Source organism: Abrus precatorius, unplaced genomic scaffold, assembly GCF_003935025.1.
Source record: "Abrus precatorius isolate BTA unplaced genomic scaffold, Abrus_2018 Scaffold2, whole genome shotgun sequence".
In the NCBI taxonomy this organism is placed as follows: domain Eukaryota; kingdom Viridiplantae; phylum Streptophyta; class Magnoliopsida; order Fabales; family Fabaceae; genus Abrus; species Abrus precatorius.
The window spans coordinates 38,419,987-38,443,797 of record NW_020874362.1 but is presented as its reverse complement, the minus strand read 5'-3'; the positions used below and the strand labels follow the sequence as shown (position 1 = coordinate 38,443,797).

General features: G+C 31.1%; 3 protein-coding genes across 4 annotated transcripts; 1 reads left to right on the top strand and 2 right to left on the bottom strand.

Moving 5' to 3' along the window:
- Positions 1-1,066: 1,066 nt before the first annotated feature.
- LOC113857634 (probable serine/threonine-protein kinase PBL16) lies at positions 1,067-6,232 on the bottom strand. 2 transcript variants are annotated; one of them, XM_027489719.1, is made up of 6 exons: positions 5,860-6,232; positions 4,675-4,970; positions 4,383-4,518; positions 2,643-2,779; positions 2,015-2,138; positions 1,067-1,665 (listed from the first exon to the last, which is right to left on the bottom strand). In XM_027489719.1, exons 1-6 carry the CDS (start codon positions 5,921-5,923, stop codon positions 1,280-1,282), a joined length of 1,143 nt encoding a protein of 380 aa, XP_027345520.1. In that variant the 5' UTR covers positions 5,924-6,232; the 3' UTR covers positions 1,067-1,279. The 2 variants fall into 2 exon arrangements, with proteins under 2 accessions (XP_027345520.1, XP_027345521.1); XM_027489720.1 differs by having other exon boundaries at positions 4,675-4,984; positions 5,862-6,232.
- A 9,716-nt stretch (positions 6,233-15,948) lies between these two features.
- LOC113860078 (YTH domain-containing protein ECT4-like) lies at positions 15,949-20,044 on the top strand. Its single transcript, XM_027492703.1, has 10 exons — positions 15,949-16,185; positions 16,524-16,600; positions 16,787-16,946; positions 17,051-17,124; positions 17,216-17,525; positions 17,610-17,812; positions 17,953-18,546; positions 18,632-18,844; positions 18,928-19,071; positions 19,163-20,044. The coding sequence occupies exons 1-10, from the start codon at positions 16,158-16,160 to the stop codon at positions 19,400-19,402; spliced, it is 2,043 nt and encodes a 680-aa protein (XP_027348504.1). The 5' UTR covers positions 15,949-16,157; the 3' UTR covers positions 19,403-20,044.
- A 525-nt stretch (positions 20,045-20,569) lies between these two features.
- LOC113858994 (kxDL motif-containing protein 1) lies at positions 20,570-22,796 on the bottom strand. Its single transcript, XM_027491811.1, has 3 exons — positions 22,673-22,796; positions 22,431-22,583; positions 20,570-20,701 (listed from the first exon to the last, which is right to left on the bottom strand). The coding sequence occupies exons 1-3, from the start codon at positions 22,786-22,788 to the stop codon at positions 20,599-20,601; spliced, it is 372 nt and encodes a 123-aa protein (XP_027347612.1). The 5' UTR covers positions 22,789-22,796; the 3' UTR covers positions 20,570-20,598.
- Between the last annotated feature and the right edge of the window lie 1,015 nt (positions 22,797-23,811).

The window sequence follows — 23,811 nt, the reverse complement described above, 5'->3', positions numbered from 1 at the left end:
TTTCGAAGGCACATCCACTCAGTTCACTAGCATGATGCCACGTGTACTTTTTCGATTTTGCTATGTTTGAGACGTGGCTGTACCGCTACGGCTCCAACAATTTCGATTAGGGATTAAGAACATTGATCAGGATTTGTCTATCTTTTCATAGACAATCATTAAAACTTTTTTAAATTTTTATTCATATTACATTCTTATGCAATAAGATTTTCTAGGAATAATATTGAGTTTACACTTGTAAAATCTTTAATAATTTGTTTTTACTTAAATCATTTTGATTATTTTTTAAAGAATTTTATTAATGATTGGTTTAAGAAATTTAAAATTTTGCTTTTCTCCGTAACAATTGCTGCTGTCTTTTTTATGTCCTAAACGTTTGTCAAACAAATCGGTCCAAATGCTAAGAAATTAATAAGTCCTTGTAATTGTTTTATGTTAATATGATTAGTGCGTTTTAAATTAACTACTTATGGTCACTACAACTTATTGCCTATTTTGATTAGTTATTTACTCTGGATTAACACAAAAATTAACTATTTGAAAGAAAAGTAAAACAAGATAGTTCAAATACATATTAAATATTTGTAAGTTAGATTAAAAGGGTTAAAATATGATTTATTTTCTTAAATCATTTTTAATTTATTTTAGATTTTACTTTAATTAAATATACACATTTTTATATTTTAATTCATATATTAATATTTTTAATTTAAAAATATCTGTGTAATGTAAATTACCTGCTAGTTTCACACACACCCAAAATAGAGAATTAAAATCAATTGCTTTAAACTTCTGTTCCAATCGATCATCAGTATGGTAGGTAGCGCTTTTTGGAAGAAATGGTGTGGAAAAAGTACCCAAAAATTGTATAACATGAAATTTGTCATATACATGTTCATATGCAGCCACTCCCAGGCTAGGTAGCCTCCAGAAATCTGTTATTTTATGCAAGAAATATTCAGATAAGATATGGACATAAAAAAATTGTTTTCTCCAAATATATTGGAAAGATATTAGATTTAAATAAAACAAAAGGAGGCCTAATAATATATCATGTTTTGCTGCTATTGCTTGTTTGTTTCTGTTTAAATTGACATCATCAGTTCAAACAGTGATCCAGTTGCATATATGTAACAACCATGTAGAAAAGCAAAGAAAGGGGTAGAATAGAAAGAAATTGCCTATATGTCATGTTAATAAACACAAGAAGTTAAGGCAAAACCTCTCCCTATGAACATGAGAAGGGAAATTGATAACCTACAACAATACCCAGTTTCAGTCATTTTGCATCTTTCCTTTTCAAATCAGCATCAGGAACCTCACTGATTATGGTCAATGTTTTTTCAATAGAGATCTCATTGTGTGCCTGCAAAGGCTCCAATGAATCTACAATATCTCGCATTAGAGGCCTTGCTTTTGGATTGCGGTTCAAGCAATGATATGCAAGCATTGCAGCCTTGTGAACTGCCTTAACTGGATAATCACCATCCAGCCTTGGATCTATAATGTTTAGAAACTTCTTCTTTTCCTTCAGCAAAGGAAGAGCCCATTCTGCAAGGTTCTGCTCTCTAGCCGGCCTTAACTTCTCTAAAGATTTTCTTCCTGTGAGAAGTTCAAGAAGAACAACACCAAAACTGTATACATCACTTCTAGGAGTTAGATGACCTGCACAACAGATAACTATGATGTCAACTTATATTTATATTGAACAACCACAATTTGTTTTTAAGGAAAAATGATTTAATTTTTGATTGATCTATTAGTGTTCGTATGATTCATGTAACTAACCTCATTCAATGCGTTAAAGCTTAGTTGTTGTTAGTTGTAACCACAATTGCTCTTATTAGAGACGAATCATGCTTAACTCACTCTCACAAGTAGTTTAAGAGAAAATGATTGCTCAAGTCTTAATCATAAGGACTATTCTAGTCAAACTCTAAACTAGTATATTTAACTGACATTGAATAATTTTGCACAAATGAGTACTGAATTCCACCTTCAAAATTTGCTTTACCTGTCATTATGTATTCAGGTGCTGCATAACCATATGTTCCCATTATTCGAGTAGAAACATGGGATTTGTCTCCAACTGGTCCATCCTTAGCAAGGCCAAAGTCAGAAAGTTTTGCATTATAGTCCTGTTTTTGAAACACAAAATGATTAGTTAAAAGCTGACTTATTTTGGAAACATTGTAGCCTTTTCTGTACAAGAGTAGAAACTAAAACTTACTATGCAAAAATTAGGCATGTATATAGCATTATTTTGCACACATTGTGCTATATATTCATTATAAAATAATACCTTGCTAGGGTCATCTTTCTTAGCGCATGTGTGGTTTACAATGAAAAAATATGACAACACAAACTACAAGTATGATCTATTTTTTATCTTGAAGAACACTGCATCATGACCTCAACAATAACTTAATAGTTTTTAGTGGCCTTATGAACAGTGAACATCAGTGCATGTCAAGATTACCTATTCTGTGCTAAATCCAAAATAACAAGCAAATTATGGAAAAATTTATATTATACACCGCCCAAAATATGTTAAATTTTAATTGTCCATCTGTCTACATATTTTCATTATATAAATACATATTCAGCGAAAGAAATTGTATGATTTCTTGAAGTGCACTGACCTGGTCCAATAAAATATTTGATGTCTTAAAATCACGATAGATGACAGGTTTCTCTGCTTCATGAAGAAATGCAAGTCCCTTTGCAGCGCCAAATGCAATCTTCATTCTTATGGACCATGGCATGGGAAGCAGAATTTCTGCAATATTTAAGTAAAGATACATTAGATAAAAAAAATCTCTTGTTTTGTTCAATAAAGACACACAGTTTTGAATATAACTAGTGGACTTTATGATCCTATCATGGAATATTAAACCAAAAAACAAAAGCATTTAATATTTAGAGACTCCATAAAGCCTTTAATGCCTTTTCCATTAGTTAATTAGAAGGATTTAAAATTTTTCATCAGCTAATTAAAGGGTGAGTCTTAACGTAGCGAGGTCATGATTTCACAGTCTCTTTTACTTGTAATGATAAGAATTTTTTCCTAATTGTGAGATGTTCTACGTGTGAAAAATGACATGACCCATGAATTCCTAAGAGTGAATGCTAAGTGTGACAATGAAAAGTATTTATAGTGGAAGCGGTGAAGGACTTCAAATGATCCCCACAGTCACCAGTGGAACCATTGAGTCATTTTTAGGTATAGTTGCTAGAAGATAATATTCACTTTACCACTCATTTTGATTTATGTGTTATATCAATTACCACTCATCTTTGTAATTTAAAGGTTGTGGATTAAAGTTAAACACATTGACGATCCATATAATTGAAATGGCATACATTGAGTGGTTCAATGTAATAATATTATCTTACTTAGATTCATTAAAAATGTATTAAAAGATAGTTTTAAATTTGACTTGATTTATTACAAATTCCTAAATTATTATTTGACGTGTAAAGTTGTAATTTGTAAGAATTATAATAAAAATGTACTTAAGGTATTTGGAATAGTAACTTATGTGGGAAAAACTCTATTTGAAGTCCTTAATGGGCCTCAGCAAAATGGGGAATTCGAGCCCATAAGAAAACACTTTTGAAAAGGTGCCTTGGACCATAAACAGAAAAAGGGTAACTCGAACAGGAATCTATCTTCTGACCAAAAACAATAAAGAACAACAATTTATCTACCCTTGGGCTTTTTCACTGATGATCTTTTGACCCAAAAAAAAATAAAGAATTAATCTTTCATTAAAAAAGTTTTGTAAAACCGAAAAAGTTCATATTACTACTTGGCTCATTGCAATGATAGACAATGGGGTAGAATCTACCTATTTACAGTTAGAAATCTCAGCTACTCACGGAGGTAATTTCAATGATCAAATCATAAAGGAATTTTGAGTTGGTCAATTAGTCACAATCTTCTATTATATTGACATCTAATAAGGTTGTAGTATATCTAAATAACACTTTTTTTCTTCTGTTGCTATCAAACTAACGTCCTTATCAAATCCATCTAAATTAGATGTCTTAAAGAAGTGACAAAGAACCATACGTCTTAAGCAATAACTGGGCATGTTTCCACGAAGCTACAAAATGAAACCAAAATCGTTTCATATCTTATTTTCTCTGTCAACATTGTCGGAGACAACTTAAAGAAGGAAAAAAGTAAGGGGAGATGTATCTGCCAAAGCAAAATAACAAATTTCTAGACGTTGTGTAATTAAATTCCTTGTTAACCATGGTTATATAATATATGTAATGGCACCCTAGTAACATGTTCCATCAATGTCCTAAGCTTTAATATCAAAAAGGGTATAAAGAATTTCAATATACAAAAAAAAGTGGCATAACATACTTACTGGAGAACAAATTGTGTTCCACACTTCCCCGGGACATGTACTCATATATTAGTACCCTATGCTCGTCTTCGCAGCAGTATCCAATTAATTTCACTAGATTTGGATGTGAAAGCTGCCCCAAAAATATGACCTCTGCCTAGAAAGCAATCAAAATCTTAATTAATCTTACAACACCAATAATATAATTTTATTGTTACATCAATTTACCAATATTAGAACAGTTATAGCATTATTTTTCAATTAGATAAGTTCATATAAAAATAATGTACATAAAGACATAAACAATTAATACCAGCCACTCTCTGTGCCCTTGATGACTGTTGTCACCATCATGAACCTTAACAGCTACTGCAAGAGTAGGAAGGCCCTGCCTTAACTCCTCAGAAATAAACCCTTTATAAACACTTCCAAATCCTCCTCCACCCAACACACGATCTGGCCTAAAATTTGCAGTGATTATTTTAAGCTCATCATAAGTGAATGCAATCAACGGATTTGCAGCTGAGTCACGCCTTAGGTCTTCTACTTCTTCAGGATTCGATGGTAATTTACTATCATCATTCCTTTGTTTCGTTGCCTGGTTTTGTTCTTTTGGTGAATCAATAAGAGAAATGAGAACAAATTATATGCACATTTAAACTCTTAATAGAGAATATTTGTGCCCATTTATACTCATCAAAATATTATCATAAAAACCAAGTTAAAAAACCAAGGAAAACCAATAGGAAAGGCGAAACAGTTAATCTAATGGTATATTATACAGAAAATTATCATCAAGCTCACCACCTATAAATAAAAAATTTAAACTTTCATGGTGGGAATATATTATAATCGTGAAGCAACCAATTAAAATTTTAAAACCCACCACCAGTTTTCATAGAAAGTTTAATTAAGATAATACTCAACGCACTAGAGTTAAGAGGTTTCCACTATCCACGTGAGAACTACAAGCCGACCCACTTTTGAAGCAGACACATAAGGAAAAGGTGATCAGGGGTCATATTAACGGGTTCTACATTCAAGTAACTTTAGAAAAGTTTAAAGATTTGAAGACAACATGTAACTCATATATGTAGATTTCTGTTTTAATGTTCTCTTTGTCTTTTAATGTTTTGCAAGAATATCTACTTGCCTACAAGGATGAGATATTTGAAGCTATCACTAAATTCAAATGATTTAATAACCGTAACATAAAATTTTTCAATGGAATACTACAAAACATGAGAGGCTTAATAATAACATCCATCAAAGACAAAATATAATTAAAAAAGAAGAAGAAGAAAGCAAGAAGAGATGAATAAACCATTTCAAGAGAGAGAACAGAATCCAGAGGAGGAATACAGGATCTATAATCAAAGGTCTAACATAACGTACACCAAATACACTAATTCATCCCAGTCAATGATAAATAATGGATATCAAACTCCAGATAATCATTGGATGCAAAGAAAGTCAAGTTTTTTGGCAAGAAACCAACCTGATTTTGCATTGGATGAGACTCTATAATCTGATGACTCCCACCTATACCAGCAATTACCCATTATACCAAATCCAAACACAGCCTTGTTGCAGCATGTACCAGCTCCTTTATCAACACCCCATCACAAAAAACATAACTTCCTTTCGTTAATTTATTTTCCCTGTGTCGTTTTCTCACTCCTCAAGAAACATGATTTAGATTTAGGAGCAAGGAAGAGAAGAGAGACAAAGACAACAAAAGCAAACAAGTACAGATGAAAAAAATAACATGGCATCTAGTGGTTAGTGTTATGATCAAATGTCCATTGACAGCAGTGTGAAAAGGGACATGTCTTTTTATGGCAGAAAGGGAAGAGTGGAAGATAATTCAGTGATGGCAATGATGGGTTGAGTGTGAAGTGTTGATGAGGTGGGTGTTGGCTTGGCTATGGGAGAAGATGGAAGGGCCCACAACGACTGGGATGTAGTGATTCAAAATATGGCTTGGTGCACTTTGATGTTAGTGCGCATAGAAGGTGCATGTTTTTGATAATGGATATCCACCAATCTTTTTCCATCACTCTCTATTCCAACACACTTTGTTTAACTTAGCCTTTGCCTATTCTCTATTCTCTTTGTATCTGTTCTCACTTCTCTCCAATCCTTTCTCTCTACACACAAACTTGCAATTGCAACCACCACATCCAACCCAACCACTCTTGTTTTCATTCTTAACCTTTTCGTTTCTTCCTTAAAATATTTCCTTCTTTTCCTCCTAAACCAATTAAAAGGGTTATAACCAATAAAGTGAGTTTATTTGGTTACAAAATCATATTAGAATAACTATTAGTGTCACAACTCTTACTAAATGCAGAAAAAAGACATATGTCCACTAATTATGATGATGAAATTGTATTATCTTTTTTACCGTAATTATTTAATTAGAATGCATCCCTTAAACCATATACCTAATATTATTTATAAGCATCCACCATAGAATAACCACCTATAATTTTTTATTTTAAATATGATAATATACGCATAATCCAATAATAAACGGAAAGAACAGAGAATTGAATAACATTATTCGATTGGAATAATGTTGTTTATTCTGCATGACATTCTCATGAAACATTTTGCAATAACGAGAGAAGAGATTTAAAAATATTGTAAAGAAAGTGTTTGAATTTTTTAAATATTATATTATTGGAATTTTCATCCACTTTAGACATTGTAATTGTATTGATCAGACGAAAAAGAAAATACTGGCACTGTAATTTTCTTCCATTAACATAATAACGTAAACTTCATACATTACTTATCAATTTATTTTATTTGTATCATTAAATTAAAACAAAAATCATTAATGCATATATTGGCGCTGCAATCTTGTTTTAACTATTAAATAGGGTGTATAAGCAAAGACCTGTACCAATAAAGGTATTTCAGCACCCAACCATTAGGTTTCATCTGAAGTAGTAGTCACCGCCACATTTAACAATTTTTGCCTAATGCTTCTCCTTATGGTAAGTGGTTAATTATTGATCAAATTGTTTAAGGAGAAAGAAACCCAAGATTTACATAAGAATGATTGTATCTCACCTCAATGAAGCTAAAGTTCATAATTTTGTATGACTGAATATCGTCAAACTGATTTATTATTGTGTTTGATTGCCTCTTTTTATCTACTAATTATAAACTTTATATTACAATTTTATTTTTTTAAATTTGAGTCATTACTATTTTAGATAGCCCCTTACTTGCACAGCTGATAAAGTTTGAATTTGTATAAAGTGATAAACATTAATTAAATCAAGAAAGCAAAAAAATAATAATAATTAAAGCTCGTGCTAATACAATTATGATGTTAATAGAACTTGTCTTACTCTTGACCATCTTAGTTCACAAGTCGGCAGGTGATTCAAATTCAAATAAAAATGTAACCTTTAAATTGGGTCAATGTTATATACATATTTTCCAATGCTTTATCTTCGTCTTAGAGTTGCTATCAAGTAGGGTGGAATTTTATTGGTAGGTGGGAAGTATAGTCTTTTTGTCTCTCCCTCCTCACTCTGTTTCTTGCCTTTTGCATTCCCAAATCTTAATCTTACCCAGAAAAAGTCTCTTCAGTTATGGTAAAAAGGGTTGGGGTGCCCCCCTTTGTACGGATAGGCAATGTTTAAAACAATGAAAATACAAAATAAAATAAAACTAAACAATAACAAATTTATTATTTATATTAATTCTAATAAGATTACTTGTAACAAAATTTAATAAGGATTTTTTTTTATTTAACACTTTTTATTCTTTTTTCTAAGTTATTGTTTAGCTTAATGTTTTTCTTTTTTTAACGTTATAAGCTATTCAAATTTACTTTTATAACATTTTGTTTATTTAAACTATAAGTTTTTTTTTAAATCACATAGTTAGATCAAATTATTGTAAATATTAAAATTCTTTCTCTTTTATAATAAATTATAATTTTTGAAACTTTTTTTTATAAAAAATATAACACAACTCATTTAGCATTCATATTTGTTAAGGTTAAACTTAGCTTGGGTAATTAATGTCTGAATGTTATATTTAATTGGCATTATTTTTTATGGGATATTTTTATCGAAAATATAATACTCATTTAGCATTAATATATTAATGCTATCTTTAATTGGAATTTTGGAATATAAGTTTGGAAACTGAAATATACATTAATATAATGCTCATGTAACGTTATTTTTATTTAATTATGAATTCACCTTTCAACTTTTAATAAAAAAACCTGAATAATGTTTATTCTATTAATTTGTGTATGTTTCACTGATCATACATTAAATAGTATCTTTTATTATTATTTAATAATAAGAGATACTACTTTTAAATTTCATGGAGATTAAATCTAATAAAAATTAAAAAAAAATAATTTAATTTAATCATATTTAAAAAATAAAAAGATACAATTAATCCATATATAATCTACTCAAAAACATATATTTAGATAGGACCATTTTATATACTGGCAGGGTTGAATACCCTGCTTACTAACTAATTAGATGTGGTTATGCTAGTCAGAAAATCATGTATTTATTTAGCAAGAATCCAACTATAACGAGTTTCTCATCCATCCAAAGTATAAAAAAGGCAAACTACAATAAACGATGAAGCAGTAGAATAATTTATGGCAGGGAGCTATTTATAAAATTGCACTGGTTGCACCATCAAAGTAATCAGCCAAGTTCTTCATCATATCTTATAATTTATTTATTTTTATTAACGAGCTGACCCATTAATTTGCAAATTCACACTGAAATGAACTGAAATAAAAAATTAAACCTACTTTAAAAAATAAAATAAAATAAAATAAGCTGACACAACACTAATATGAGTGGGGAAAAATAAGGAGAGGATGGATTGTTCTCTCTCTCTCATCTGGCTAGCCTTTGAAGAGACACTATCATTGTGGAACCAGGATGGTATCTCAGTGCTATTTCACCTTTGAAATGCTTTTAATTGGATGCACATGCACTGTAAATCTAGCAAAGACAGTTGAGTCAACCTGTGGGACATCATAAGTCAACGCACCATAGAACACGATACATATTATCCTTTAACCTCATGTCTTTGGATTGGTTCCTATCCAACCGTGTGATTCTTCCAACGTAGATTTCACTGTTATCTGGGCCTCCTCTCATTTTCACTTCATTTTGTTCAATCAAACATCAACTGCTCAAGTAAAATTATTTCCACCAAATGTTTCATCATGTTTTTGCCCCCATCTGCAGCAACAATAATATATCTTCTGTTTGAGCCACAACCATATTCACAAACTCATTTTAATATATATACTGCTTTCTTCCAAAACTTTGTTATGCTGACGTTACATTATATATGGGCATGCATTAATTGTATATATGATATGTTATATGATCACATGCTTGTTTGACACTTGGGCTTGATTTCAGGATCATGTTCTTTAGTTGTTGCATACACTGTGTAAGAATCCTATACTACTGCTGAGATAAATAAGAAAATAAACTTATGTTGTTTCTCTTAATATTATCTATCCTCTTGGTAGTTGTTAATTATCCTGTGCACTTATTTATTTATTTATCTTTTGTTAGTCATTTTTCTTGCTGTGGGAAAACGCGAAAGCTATAAACTCGACCTTTTCTTTCTTGGTGTGGGCTCAAAGCATGAAATGACAGATAAAGCTTTTGAGTCAAGTAAAATTTGTTTCTTAAATGAGCTTTTATTTAAACTAAAAATTGGAGAGAAGAGAAAACACAGGGTAAACAAAGCGATCAAATTCTGAAGAAAATCGCAAAGTCTGTTCTCAGAAATGTGCCCAATCAAAATTTTTAGCTTAAATAATCCATTTTACTAATAAACATTTACTTTTTTAAGTAGCTATAAATACTCAGTTATTGATAATTTGAAAATGGTTTGAATCGGAGAACCAATGAACAAGACTATTACTGTATTAAGATCTATTGAACATAACCTGGATTCTATTGTCATATGGTCGAAAATTCTTGTTTTGTTATTCTTATCATAAAAATCTGCATGAGCATGATCCACTATATAAGTAAAACTTTGCAAGTCCGTTCAATTGCGTACATAATAGCCCAACTCGATCCAATAAAACCTTTATATACTTGTTCATCTCAATGCAGGTTTCTAGAAGTTTCTTCCTTTAACACATTACACTTTTTATCTGTGGGAAAACTATGCTTCTCTACATGAACGTCAACAATGGAAAAGACAAAAACAAGTTTTGATATGAATGCAAAGATTAGCCTTTTCTTTTCCCTCTGCACATAAAGATTAACGTCAATTAATTAACAGACAATAATAAATTTATTTTGTTTGTTTCGTTGGATGAAAAGATAATATAAATGTTGAGACTATTTTTTATCTATAAATATGGTCTTATTAAATAGAAAAGAAAAAAAATGTTATTTGAATGGATAAAACTATTTTTGTATTCACTTTCTCTTATATATAGAAACATTTAGACATATAGTTATATATCTTATTTTTCAACTCTTATATTTCTGTATTCACTTTCTCATATATTTTTTATAATTGTGTCTATCTTTCTTCTTTTTTTTATTTATCATTTCATACTTTTCTTTCTTTCTTTGACCCATTTTACACTCTAAAATGAGATATGAAATTAACAAAAATATTATAGATTTTTTGGTAGGCCCTAAACCCAATCTTGCATTTTCCCTCTCCCTCTTTCTTGAACTATCTTCTCCTGAGTCTCCAGCACCTTCTCCCTAGACCTGAAATCTTGACCATACATTTCATTTTCTTTCCTTGTTTGTAGTGTAATAATCAATCCAACACTAAAAACTTTGTAGAATATCAGCTAGACAAAACAACAGAAGATGTGAGGTGTCTCACATACCTTCTTTTTCTCCCTCCTTCTTCCTAACTAAACACGCCTACTATCTTAGTAGTCAATAATCACATTTCATCTCAAAAAGTCGTGGCAACATTTTCCCACTTTCTTTTTATGGTTATCACAAAAGTTTCGTACCAAGTTACCTAATTTTAATAATTTTTTAGAAGTTACATTTTTTTATAGATTAAAACGAACCCTTGTTTCTTTGTTTTCTTATAAATTCTAATAAGTTATTTCGCTTAGTTTTTTTAAAATCTGAAAAAATAAGTTATTTTTATTTTATAAAAAGTTTTATTTATTTTTTATTTTAATTTTTTCTTGTCTAAAGATTTGTCTATAAATTTGCTAAAATTATATGATAATAACTTTCCTTTTCATCCACCTTTAAACTAAGAGATTAATTTAGTTTATAATCTATTATAAAACAAATTAGATGCAAAATTTGACAAAACTCATACAGAAAATTGAATAAAAAGTAAAAGATAAAGGTATAGATAAAGCAAATAAAAGCAGATGAAAGAAATTTAAAGTAAATAATAGATTTTTAAAATGTCTACTTTGTGTTTTGGATGTTTTAGAATGCTAAAATTTATTGCAAAGTAATTGGCACGAATTTATAGTATATACATTTGTTACATGACGCGTAACTATAAATTATTATAATAATAAAAAGCATTGGTTCTGTGATTATTAATTTAAAAAATACATCTAGCATGTATTATCGTTGATTGAAAATGTAAATACTATTACTATGAGTCTATGATAGTACAATATTAAAACTAAACTTTAGTGGTTATCAATATGTTTATGCAAATAGTTGTTTATGTTAAACTTGTTTATCTCATCTTACTTTCCATAATCCCACACTTTATGACGATGTAAAGCTTTGGTGTACAATAATGGTATGGTTATATAGTTGCCATGTTAGCTAATCTTTGATATTTGCTTCTCACTGATATTTAAGATTTTCTCTTCATCTTAGCTTGAACATTTAATCACAACTTCAACTAGCATATATGTTATTCTCCAATTGATTTTGATTCTCAACCATACTTAACATGTAAAGGTTGACAAGGAAACTACTAATTTTAACTCAATCTTATATATAAAACAATTTTCAGTGACAACATTCAAATGCATATTAATATAGTTATAAAATTGTTGTTTTATATAAGTAACTTAGTCAGAATATTTCTATTGATTGCACTTGTATCTTATGATTAAATTACAACAACATAAACTTTATTTGTTACAAGCAATTAAATAAAAAACATATAAATTTATTGTTTGGCTGTGTATTCGAAATTGAGTAAACACGTGAAATTTGTTTGTATCATTTTGTGATGGATGTCATACGAACACAGTGTAATATTTTTAAAATGATATATTGATATAATATTCTTATAAACACATGATATAATAATATTTTTTGTTCGTATGAAAACATTAAATGTTTCCTAAAATAAAATTTTTACCTATATAAATTTTAAAATTTTTCAACGTCTCTAATTGAAAGTTCTATTGATTTCTGTATATAAAAATATAAAATAAAAGTTCAAAATAATCATACAATGAAAAAGATGATTACAAGAGATGACATTTGTTTAATGCATCAATCACGAGCATTTACAATTTATTTCAAAGGAAATAGATGAAAAGAAAAAAAAAAGTTGGCAGTGTTTTTGTTAACAGATAATGATTTATAAGGTGATTTATTCATAATAGATGGATTTGATTATATTTTTTCTTTTTCTTGTCAAATTTAAATTAAATTAACTCAATTAATAACATTTTATTTTGTTTGAAATACAGAGTTTGGATGACAATCTCTTTTAGTCAAAATGATATTATACTTTTTTTAGATAAAAGGAAATCGGATTTTACTTATTAATAAAAATAAAACAAATGAAGTTTAAGAATTAATTTGAAAATTTTATAAATTAATTTAATAATTTTATCAAATATATATTTTTTAACTTGTCAAAATAAAAAAGCCTTCCTCGCACACGCGCTCGCACATTCGCACTCGCGTGCCTTCCTCCTCTTTGGTAGGATACTTTGCTGTTGGCGTTCATTTTACTTGTAAGATTAAGTCTTAACATTAAACTTTAAATCTTGTGATTAAATTTATAATATTATTTTAAAAAATGTTTAATTAAGTTATACATTTAAACACATGCAAAATTATTCAGTAAAAACTTAAGATTCAGTTTAAATTTGTTGGTATAACTTATCCAAATGAGTTATTTAAACTAATTATAATAAGTTTTTTTGTTAATTTTGAATATAAGTAATTGTTTTAAAAGGAATGTATTGAATAAACATATAAATAAGTAGTTATTTAAGCACACCAGTAATCAAGTTTTAAATTATTGAACCAATACATTAAACTAAATTTTCAATTATTTTGGTTAGGCAAAAGAGACAAACATATAAAATAAACTTAAATTATTTTATTTGATTTTTTTTAGTGTTCATATTGGTCTGAATCAATGGACCCTCCTAATAATGTATAGACTAGTTTTTAAATATTATATTCAAATTATTACTAATAAAATTATTGTTATAAAATAATGTTTCACCTCTGTTTATAAATAAAATAATAATAATAACAATAGAGTAGAGCAAAGGAAATGGTTATTTTTTCGCCCGTTCTATCTTCTGCACAGTAAATGAATTATTAGCAATAACATTTTTACTGTATTAAATCTCATTATTTTAAAATATATTAATATGATATTATTTAATTAACTAATATAGTTTAATGGTTAAATGTAATTCTCCGTATTGAATATGACACTTAAAAAATATTTCAATTTCTACTATAGATATATAATTATAATTGCAACAAATAATAATATATTAAAAGGTATTTACTGAATTTTAAACTTTTAAAAATGCAAAAAGAAATCACATCATATGTTACAATCTTGTCAACAAATGGTGGAACACTGGAAGCCTTACAACATTTAAAATTATTTTTAAATAATATATTAAATTCAATTACATGTTTTATCATAATTAATTTACATAAATGTTTATTACATGGATAATATATCAATTTTTCATATTGTTGTTATGTGTTATTTATTAAAAATATAAAATGAATAAAAATTTCATATATATATATATGTGTGTATTGGTATGGGATATCTATCAACAAGACATGTATTTAAATGTCCACCCCCTCTATTTATGAAACTCCCACCCCGAAAGTTCAGATAGGTATGGGATCTGATCTTTCTTTTGCAATTTCTAAAAGAAATATTAATATTACGACTCTATTGTAATTTAAAACATTTTTTAATTCATTTATATTAAAAATAACAATATATTATAAATTTATAGTTTACTTTAAAAAATTCACAATATTAATTAGTATCTTATATATTAAATAAAATAATTTCTTAACTTATAGAGATACAGAATGAATATATTATTAGCACAAATCTATATATTAAAATTATTTTTTATATTATAAAAAATATATTAATATTTTTTTTTTATAAATATGATCAAATTGATACTACTCTTATATAAATGTTTATATATAAAATATAATATTTTATCAAATCATTAAATCAACAATATTATTATTTAAATAAAAATTTAAATGAATAACAATAGTATGCATATAAAAATGATAATAAACATTCGTTGCATCGGTACCTCGTACTGTATGATAATATTAAATTAAAATACAATTTTAAATATATTATATAATCATTTAAATTTTATAATGAAAAATTATTATTATTATATAAATAAAATAAAATAAAAGAGATAAAGTTTTTCAGATTCAGAAATGAGTTATGGGAAAATTAAAATGAAATTGAGATAAAAAAATGCTGAAAAAGTCATATGATATAATAAAAAGATAGAATTAAAAATTAATAAATTATTATTTAAAATAATTTTTTAAATAATTTTAAAAAGTGATCGTATTAATAGATATAAATAAAAACAAGGTGAATATATGGGATTGGAACTAATCAGGTCCTCTATATATATCTCTCTCTCTCTATATATATATATATATATATATATATATATATATATATATATTCGATTTTTAGTTAATTTAAATTTTATTTTTGTAAAATTTCCATGAATCAAATACAAATACCCAGAAAAGTTAGCCTAATCAATTGTATGAGTTCTCTAAAATGTTTTTTGATATACATAAAAATATATACCTATATATAATTTAAACAAATAAATAGAAAAAATAGATTTAGAATAAAATTATGTGAAGTTATCTGTAGTGTAAGAAAAAATAAAATTACAAAGAAAAAATAATGAGTAATGTATTGATAAAGATGAATAAAGAGGCGATATGTGGTGGAGCACATGACAGAAGAAAAAACCGAAGAAGGGTTACCACAAGTCCAGCTGGACGAGGACATCCGTGTCATTTTCTAATTAGGGTTTCCATCTTTTGCCCAAAGGCCGCATCTACAAGATTCACAAAAGGAAAAACTAACCCAACTCACCGCCTTAAAACAGCACCCACAACAGACCAATAGTAACGCAGCAATTCAAATTATTTAAGTGATACTGCGTCCAATGGAGAGACACCACGTGTTCGGATCCGCCAATGAGGAACATGCAATGAGATCACGAGGTGACCCGCGGGTGAGATAGGGAGAGTGCGAAAAGAGAGCGTGGTGGTGCTATTTGAATCACTGCTTTTGAAGGAACAAAACCCTCTCTCCCCAAAACCCAAACCCTTGGCGGCTGCGAGACCCGTTGTGTTCTCTCTCTTTCTATACCCCTTTCTCTCTCTATTGCTTCTTTTAGGGTTTCTCAGCTCTTCGATTTGGGGCTTAAACCCTCGATTCAGATTCGGATTTAGGGGTTCTGTTTTTGGATTTTGCATCTGCAGAAGAACCAGATCTCGTGGTTGATTCGACATGGCCACCGTTGCTAATCCCGCAGATCGTATCCTTCTTTGCTCTGCAATTTCTCTGCCTTGCTATTTCTTTCTTGATCTGTTTTCGTCAACTGTGGATTAGATCCGACGGATTTTTGTTTCTTATTTGAATCTTTGGTTTATGTGAAGGGGTGATCTTTTAGGGTTTGTTCAGTTATTTGCTGGTTGATTTATTGATTTGTGCTATGTGCGTTGCGGTGCTTTTCTGTTGTTAATCTGCTTGAATTTTTTTATTGGTGTTGACTTTATTGCTCGAAATCCTCTGTGAATTGAGTCGTCTGAGGTTGGCTTATTAACTTTGATTTTTGTGAGAGGTTTGTTTTCCTTCACTGTCTTGTTTGCACAGAAGCAACTGATTTGCTACAGAAGCTATCGTTAGAAACTCAGCCCAAGGCCTTGGAAATTCCTGAACCTACAAAGAAGGTAAAAACTGGTGTTTTTTTTTCTGGATGTTGTTAGAATTCGTGATTGAACTCACTCATGATAGTAGTATAACTCCTGACATGTTACAGAAGTAGCAACTGACATTGAAGGGAGACAATTTATACCTTGTTTTGTGTTTTCTTGTGGATTGTGTGGTACGAAGTTAATTTGTTTAATTCTGTGTAGGCTACTGGCAATCAATATGGATCAGTTGATTCGGGAAATGCTGCAAATGGCCAGATCCCTTCTTATGACCGGTCTGTGACCCCCGTGTTACAGGATTTTATTGATCCCACCATGTGTTACCTCCCAAATGGTTACCCGTCTACTGCCTATTATTACGGTGGTAAGTTTTTGGACAAATGCTGCTGAAAAGTGACATGTAATACCTGTCAGAAAAAAAGTTGTATATGCAATGTGAACATTGGCTGAATTGTTTGTTTCTTGTAGGTTATGACGGTACTGGTAATGAGTGGGACGATTATTCCAGATATGTGAATCCGGAAGGAGTTGATATGACTTCTGTAAGTTACTTTCACTTTTTTCCAATTTTTTAATACCTTTTGACCCCATTGCTAATGTTTTAATTTTGCATTGTTTTTGACATCATGTCAGGGAGTTTATGGGGAAAATGGGTCTGTACTGTATCACCACGGATATGGATATGCACCCTACGGGCCCTATTCACCGGCAGGGTCTCCAGTTCCAACCATGGGAAATGATGGTCAATTGTATGGCCCTCAGCACTATCAGTATCCTCCCTATTTTCAACCGCTAACTCCAACCAGTGGACCATTCACGCCTACCCCTGCTGTCCTCCCTCAGGGTGAGGTTTCTACCTCTGTAGCTCCTGATCAAAAGCCTCTTTCTGTTGAAGCAGGCAATGGAAATTCTAATGGAGTTACAAATGGTGGAAATGCAAAAGGTAATGGTGCTTGTCCTTTTAAATAGGCCTGTTAGGATTCCTCTGTTAGTATCTTTACTTAATATGAAGTTGCTACTGTGCCAGGTCGTGGTCCTACTTCAGGTTATCAGGATCCAAGATTTGGTTTTGACGGAGTACGCTCCCCTATCCCATGGCTTGATGCCCCATTATTTTCAGATGGGCAGCCAAGGCCTGTAACTAGCACAACAATCTCCTCCTCAATATCAGGTGGCAACAATTTGACTGCCTCAAGGAACCAGACTTTCCGCCCTAATTCTCAATTTATGGTATGCGTAATATTTTGAAGTGTCTTTTGTTAATTCACTCACCTGTTCAATGGCTTTATAGTTTAAAAGATTTGTTACTTGTTCCATCAGTTGTGAGGGAACTTTCCACCCTAATATATATTGGAATGTTTGTTGGCTAGGGCTTGCACCATCCAAGACCAATGCCTGCCATGGGAGCTGCCCATAGCTTCATAAATAGGATGTATCCAAACAAGTTATATGGTCAATATGGGAATGCTGTTAGATCTGGAATGGGTTATGGAACTCATGGGTATGATTCTCGCTCAAATGGACGAGCTTGGTTAGCTGTGGAGAGCAAATACAAAACTAGGGGAAGAAGTGGTGGCTACTTTGGCTATGGCAATGAAAATGTAGATGGTTTGAATGAACTGAACAGAGGACCTAGAGCCAAGGGTGGTAAAAACCAAAAAGGTTTTGCACCAACTGTTCTGGCAGTCAAAGGTCAGAATTTGCCAGCAAGTCTAGGCACAGATGAAGAGAAGGACAAGATTAGTACTGTTCCAGACCGTGATCAATATAACAAATCTGATTTTCCAGAAGAATACACTGATGCCAAATTTTTTGTCATAAAGTCTTACAGTGAGGATGATATCCACAAAAGCATCAAGTATAATGTTTGGGCCAGTACACAAAATGGCAACAAGAAGCTTGATGCTGCATACCAGGAGGCACAGCAGAAACCTGGTGGCTGCCCTGTATTTCTTTTCTTCTCAGTAAGCATCCTTTGCATTGTGTTGATTGAATTTCCGTTGTTTATTATTTTGTAATTTTTATCTCATCTATTGGGTGCCTGTGCAGGTTAATACCAGTGGGCAATTTGTGGGGCTTGCTGAGATGATTGGTCCTGTTGATTTTAACAAGAGTGTTGAGTATTGGCAGCAAGACAAGTGGAATGGTTGTTTTCCTCTTAAATGGCACATTGTTAAGGACGTTCCTAACAATTTGCTGAGGCACATTACCTTGGACAACAATGAGAACAAACCTGTCACTAACAGTAGAGATACACAAGAGGTAGTTATGTTCTATGCATGTTCTTGTAAATTTCGCATAAAATGTTGTCTTTCCATATGATCAACCAAAGTTTATGTTTGCAGGTAATGTTGGAACCAGGGCTGAAATTAATCAAAATTTTTAAGGAATATAACAGCAAGACATGCATTCTGGATGATTTTGGGTTCTATGAGGCCCGCCAGAAGACTATTTTGGAGAAGAAAGCAAAGCAACAATTCCCAAAGCAGGTAAGACACATCTCAACTGGTATAGTTTTGTGAAACTAAACCAATCTTGTATTTTTAAGAATTTTTTCTTATTTTATTTCTATTGATGCAGGTATGGGAAGGGAAACCTACTGATGAGAAGATAGAGGTAAATGGGGAAGTTAATACTCAAAAATCGGAAGTTAGCTCAGAATTGCTCAAGGAGGCTACCCTTGCTGATAAGGATAGTGACGACCATAAAGTACCTGAGAATGGATCTGTTGCAAAAACTGGAGATGCCCCAAAGGGTGCTAAACCAGTTGTTTCTGAGAGTAAAATTGTAGCCAATGGGGTGGTTGCTAATGGTTGCTAAGCTGTTCTGTGTTTAAAGGTGGCGGGTCCAATCCATTTCAGCGGCATATATCGGTCCTTAGAAATATATTACTCAGCAACTTGGTTCCGCCTGTTGTGATCTGTCTTGCCTTCTCATGCAGTCTGAAGATAGTGATTGGTTGCCTAGTGAAGATATAGATCTGTATATTGAGATTGGCATGGCGGAGTTAGTTAATAGAATGCTAGCACCAACCCCTTTTCATTGGGTTTTGTTTACAAGTGGTTAGCTCCTAACAGGATTTACTCCTAGGGTTTTTGGGTTTTAGGGTTCTGCTTAAGATGCTTATATCTTTTGGGTTTTTGTCCGGGCTTTATCCTTTTCTTTGCCTTTTTTTCTTTTTCTCTTTTTTTACTTGGTTGGTCGTTTCCTGTCTTGTAAATTTAGATCTACTTCGTTGCAGAGCAGCTTACTTTGTTACTTTCAGCAGGGGTAGAAGCAAGGTGGGAAATACTGAAATATAGTTGGCTTTTTAAGTTTTTGAGTTCTTCGGCTTAATTTAGTCTTGTTTATTTTCTATCTGATGATTGACTTGGGCATACTGGAGAAAGAATTACATTTGTGGACAATCTATTATGTAATTGGGTGTTTTTCTGGCTATGAAGGTCACCATATTGTTTAGTTCGATTAGTCTTCCTGCTCTTATTCGACCATTTTTCATTTATTTTTTTCCTTGCAGCTATTTTGTCAACTTCATTTAGGTTAAATACAATTGCAGATAAATGGGCCTAAAAATTCTTCCGTTTGGCTCAATTTTTATTTTGTGATCCATAGTAACGTTCCTAACAATAAGCTATACACATTATTAATGCGTCCCTAACGAACTACCCTAGGTCGTGAAAACAATCCTGCCAATAACATCCATTTATTTGAGAAATTTTGCATTGGTGCATGGAATAATTCGTGGAAACAGTTAATTAATTAATTAGTGAATCAGTCGAGGCAGGTTTATCAGAACAATTCATTGTATTTTTTGTTACTTATTTTAAATTTACTGTAATATCATTCTGTTGACTTCGTGCTATACTCGCAAACTACCTACACAAGGTTATTAGCAAAATTAAATGGACTAAATATTTTGAAATATTGTGTATGGTCAAGAAAAGCATATATTACACATAAGGAAATATAACTTCATATCCCGTCTTTGTTCTCATGTGTTTCAATAACAGCAGTAGTTACTTGGGCAGTTCCAGATCTGGTCTCCTATCAATCACTTCTCTAGCTGAGTCTTCAGGAAAGGCGTCAGGATAGGTTGACATGATTTTTGACTTCATACTTCTGCGATAAAGAGTGAACCAAGTTTTAACGTTTGTTTTCATAGGCATATAGTGTAAATAAATAAGAATGTAAGCCAATTTCATTACCTAATATAGAAATCGCCTATACTTTTCTAAAATGAAGATAAATTCATAACATCAAAACTTAGATACTGTCAGTCTAGATTAGGAAACTGTGCTTGTTAAAAATTTGAAATGACACTTCATCTCTTCATTTATTAGGAAACCTGTGCTGCATTAACTTCAGCAAGGAGCTAAATGGCTTGCCTTGCATGAACTAGAAAGGTGTCCCTAAGGCTACAGAGTATACACTTCACTGAAGGAGCGCCTCAACCTGCAAGAGGTGCTGACCCCTTCAGGTGCCTTGCCTCAGCACCTTTGGCGCCTTTGACTACAGCAGGAAACATGTAAATAAAGACATGCATTGCTTGTTTACGTTTGATAACAAACATTATAGGGAGGAAACAAATAAAAAAAAAACATGTCTTTCTGTACACATGACGTCAGGTGCTGAGGAGTTTTCATTCATATGTATTATATTAGGAGTTTTCATTCATAGAAAATATTTAACCATATCCTTTATTATATTCCAAGCATTATGTTATCATTGAACTTGAACACAGATCAGGTGCATAGATATTTATAAACATGCATAGTTGCACAAACATTACACATGCACATACTACACTTGAGTATTTCTCTCACCACCTAAGTAGACCCTGGCCATTTTTTCCTAAAATCACAGCCGCTGATTGGTTACAGTAAGTTAGTTAAACCTGATTTAGGGGCACTGCTCTTTGAAACTACTGACCAGCGCCAGCTAACTGTTAAGCCAGATCAGGTCCATCTCAAGAAAGTTAGGAATCAAGTAGAGAGAAGGGAGTGTTGAAACGGTGAAACCAAAAGATACATCCACTATATGAACAAAAACTGAAATAGCATCCATTCCCTTAAAGAATGAAGCTAAGAAACCTTAGAAATACAAAATTTTAAAAAAATTCAGTGCAGAAGGAGAGAAAGAAACGGAAATCAGGGAATAAAATAATTAAAATAAAAGATATAGAAATCTCAACCACTTAGGAGTCAATAAAGAAGTGGAGAAGCCTCATGCTTATGTGATCACTATCAAAGTCCCCAACTCGAGTATAACAATTCAACTAAATTAGAATGTGGGATAGGGACATCATTGAAATTTATTAAGAAACTAAACTTAGTTGTTACACAACAGTAGGAGACAAACATGATTTGCTAGAGACCACTACAGGTGTAATAACAGGAGGTAGAACAAATAAAAGAATATCAACCACAGGAAATAAGAGGGACCACTACAGCGGTCTATAGTAAGGAATTTCTTTTCAGGCATCTGAAAAAAGATTATCCGAGTAAAAGGGGGCTATGATATGTTGATCATGTTTGCTTCTTCCTCCTTTCTCTCAACGATCATTTTCAAATCCCGCGTGTTAAAATTGATAAAAAAAAAACTTGAAAAGAGATGAAACAGAGCAAAATGGTACTAGGTTCCACTACTTGAAAAAACTCTGCACTCGATTGATCCAATTTTGCTTTCCCCTATCTCATCATAAACATATCCAAATAACAAAATAGCCATTTCATTTTCACTTACCATTACATATCCAAACATAACGTGTCAGATGCGAAAATAATGAACGCATTACGGAGTAAAATCAAGGAATACACAGCAACAAAAAAACTGAATGGAAAAAGAAAACCTGAGTTTCTGAAAGATATAATCAAGGTCAGATTTGACAGATTTCACGACACAAGTGTTTCGAGCGATGTCGCCAGAAATCTCAGCATAGCAATGCTGAGAGAAGTCATTGAAATGTGACAATACCGCATTGCTATCTTGCAACCTTCCCAATCTGAACCACGAAATCAATCAATTAACATTCGTACATACACATCAATTAGTTGATTATAACGAAATTTGATCGCACGAAATGACGCGTACATGGTGTTCTGCATGTGATTGAGGGAATTTAGGTCATCGGAGCTAACTAGGGTTTTGAACTCGCGTGATATCTCTTCCGAACCCAATTTCCTCGATTCTGATTCTGATTCTGACATTCTCGTCTTACAATTCTGCACCAGCCCCGTGTCTTTCGTTGCAGAACATAACCACCCAAAACGCACCGTTTTATTAGCACAATTTAATGGGCCTCTGGGCCTAATAATGCAGAGGCGGTAAATAGTGTATATGGTTTATTGCTTCCAACCTCTATTTTTTAGTGTGTAGTTAATTTAGTTTATTTTAGCTTTTTACAAAAAAAAAGAAGGTTGGTTTATTTCAAACACAACTACTTTTTTATTCCTTGGAAAAATTATTTTAAAAAAATAAACTGATCCTAAATAAAGTATTTTAATAACTAATCAGCATTTAGTTAAAACATTTTAATTGAAGGCTTATACATGTATAACAATAATGACATATATGTGTGTGATATGTTACAATTCAATGTAAATATTTAAGATTAATATTTTAATTTTGAAAATATTACAAAAAAATTGTCTCTTTTAATTATTGAACGTTGGTCATGAAAATATAATTAAATAGTTGATGGTTGCTGAATGCTTATGTACATAACGTGGATTCAAGAATCTGTGTATCTGTTATATTTAAGTGAAACCTCACAAATCACAGTTTTCTATTTCTCTATAGGCCTCAACTGTTATAGATTTCTAACATATTTAATTGTTGTGATTTTTGGTGACTAGTTAATATACGATATAAAATAGTGAAAAGTGTTAAAATAAATGTAACTAAAATGTTATAGTAAAAACTAAAAGTTGATATGGTGACTTTTCGAACCGAAAATCCCAAAAAAAAGAATTTTTAACTCTACAATCCAAACAAACGCAACAATCCAAAAAAATCAATCCATGGCATCTTACAATAACAACTCACCAATTCTCACTCTATCAATCACAATCAACACATATTTTTTGACTTCTCCATCCACTTTCCAATTTTTACTTTTAATAAAAAATACACGTTTCTCTATAAATTTGTAATGAAAATTAATGTAAACATAGATTTTAATCACATGACCACTGCAATAAATTACAAGATGAAAAGAACAGACTCAAATT

Bases quoted from the DNA above. Each gene is read 5' to 3' on its own strand.
- LOC113857634 (XM_027489720.1), bottom strand. From the start codon at position 5,923: ATGGGTAATTGCTGGTATAGGTGGGAGTCATCAGATTATAGAGTCTCA. The intron at 4,519-4,674 runs GTATTAATTGTT...ATTGCTTTCTAG, and splicing joins AAGGGCACAGAGAGTGGCTG to GCAGAGGTCATATTTTTGGG. The intron at 1,666-2,014 runs GTAAAGCAAATT...TCTGTTGTGCAG, and splicing joins ACCTGAATACATAATGACAG to GTCATCTAACTCCTAGAAGT.
- LOC113860078 (XM_027492703.1), top strand. From the start codon at position 16,158: ATGGCCACCGTTGCTAATCCCGCAGATC. The intron at 16,601-16,786 runs GTAAAAACTGGT...AATTCTGTGTAG, and splicing joins TTCCTGAACCTACAAAGAAG to GCTACTGGCAATCAATATGG. The intron at 18,547-18,631 runs GTAAGCATCCTT...GTGCCTGTGCAG, and splicing joins CTGTATTTCTTTTCTTCTCA to GTTAATACCAGTGGGCAATT.
- LOC113858994 (XM_027491811.1), bottom strand. From the start codon at position 22,788: ATGTCAGAATCAGAATCAGAATCGAGGAAATTGGGTTCGGAAGAGATA. The intron at 22,584-22,672 runs GTACGCGTCATT...TTCGTGGTTCAG, and splicing joins AATCACATGCAGAACACCAT to ATTGGGAAGGTTGCAAGATA. The intron at 20,702-22,430 runs GTTTTCTTTTTC...TCTTTATCGCAG, and splicing joins TATATCTTTCAGAAACTCAG to AAGTATGAAGTCAAAAATCA.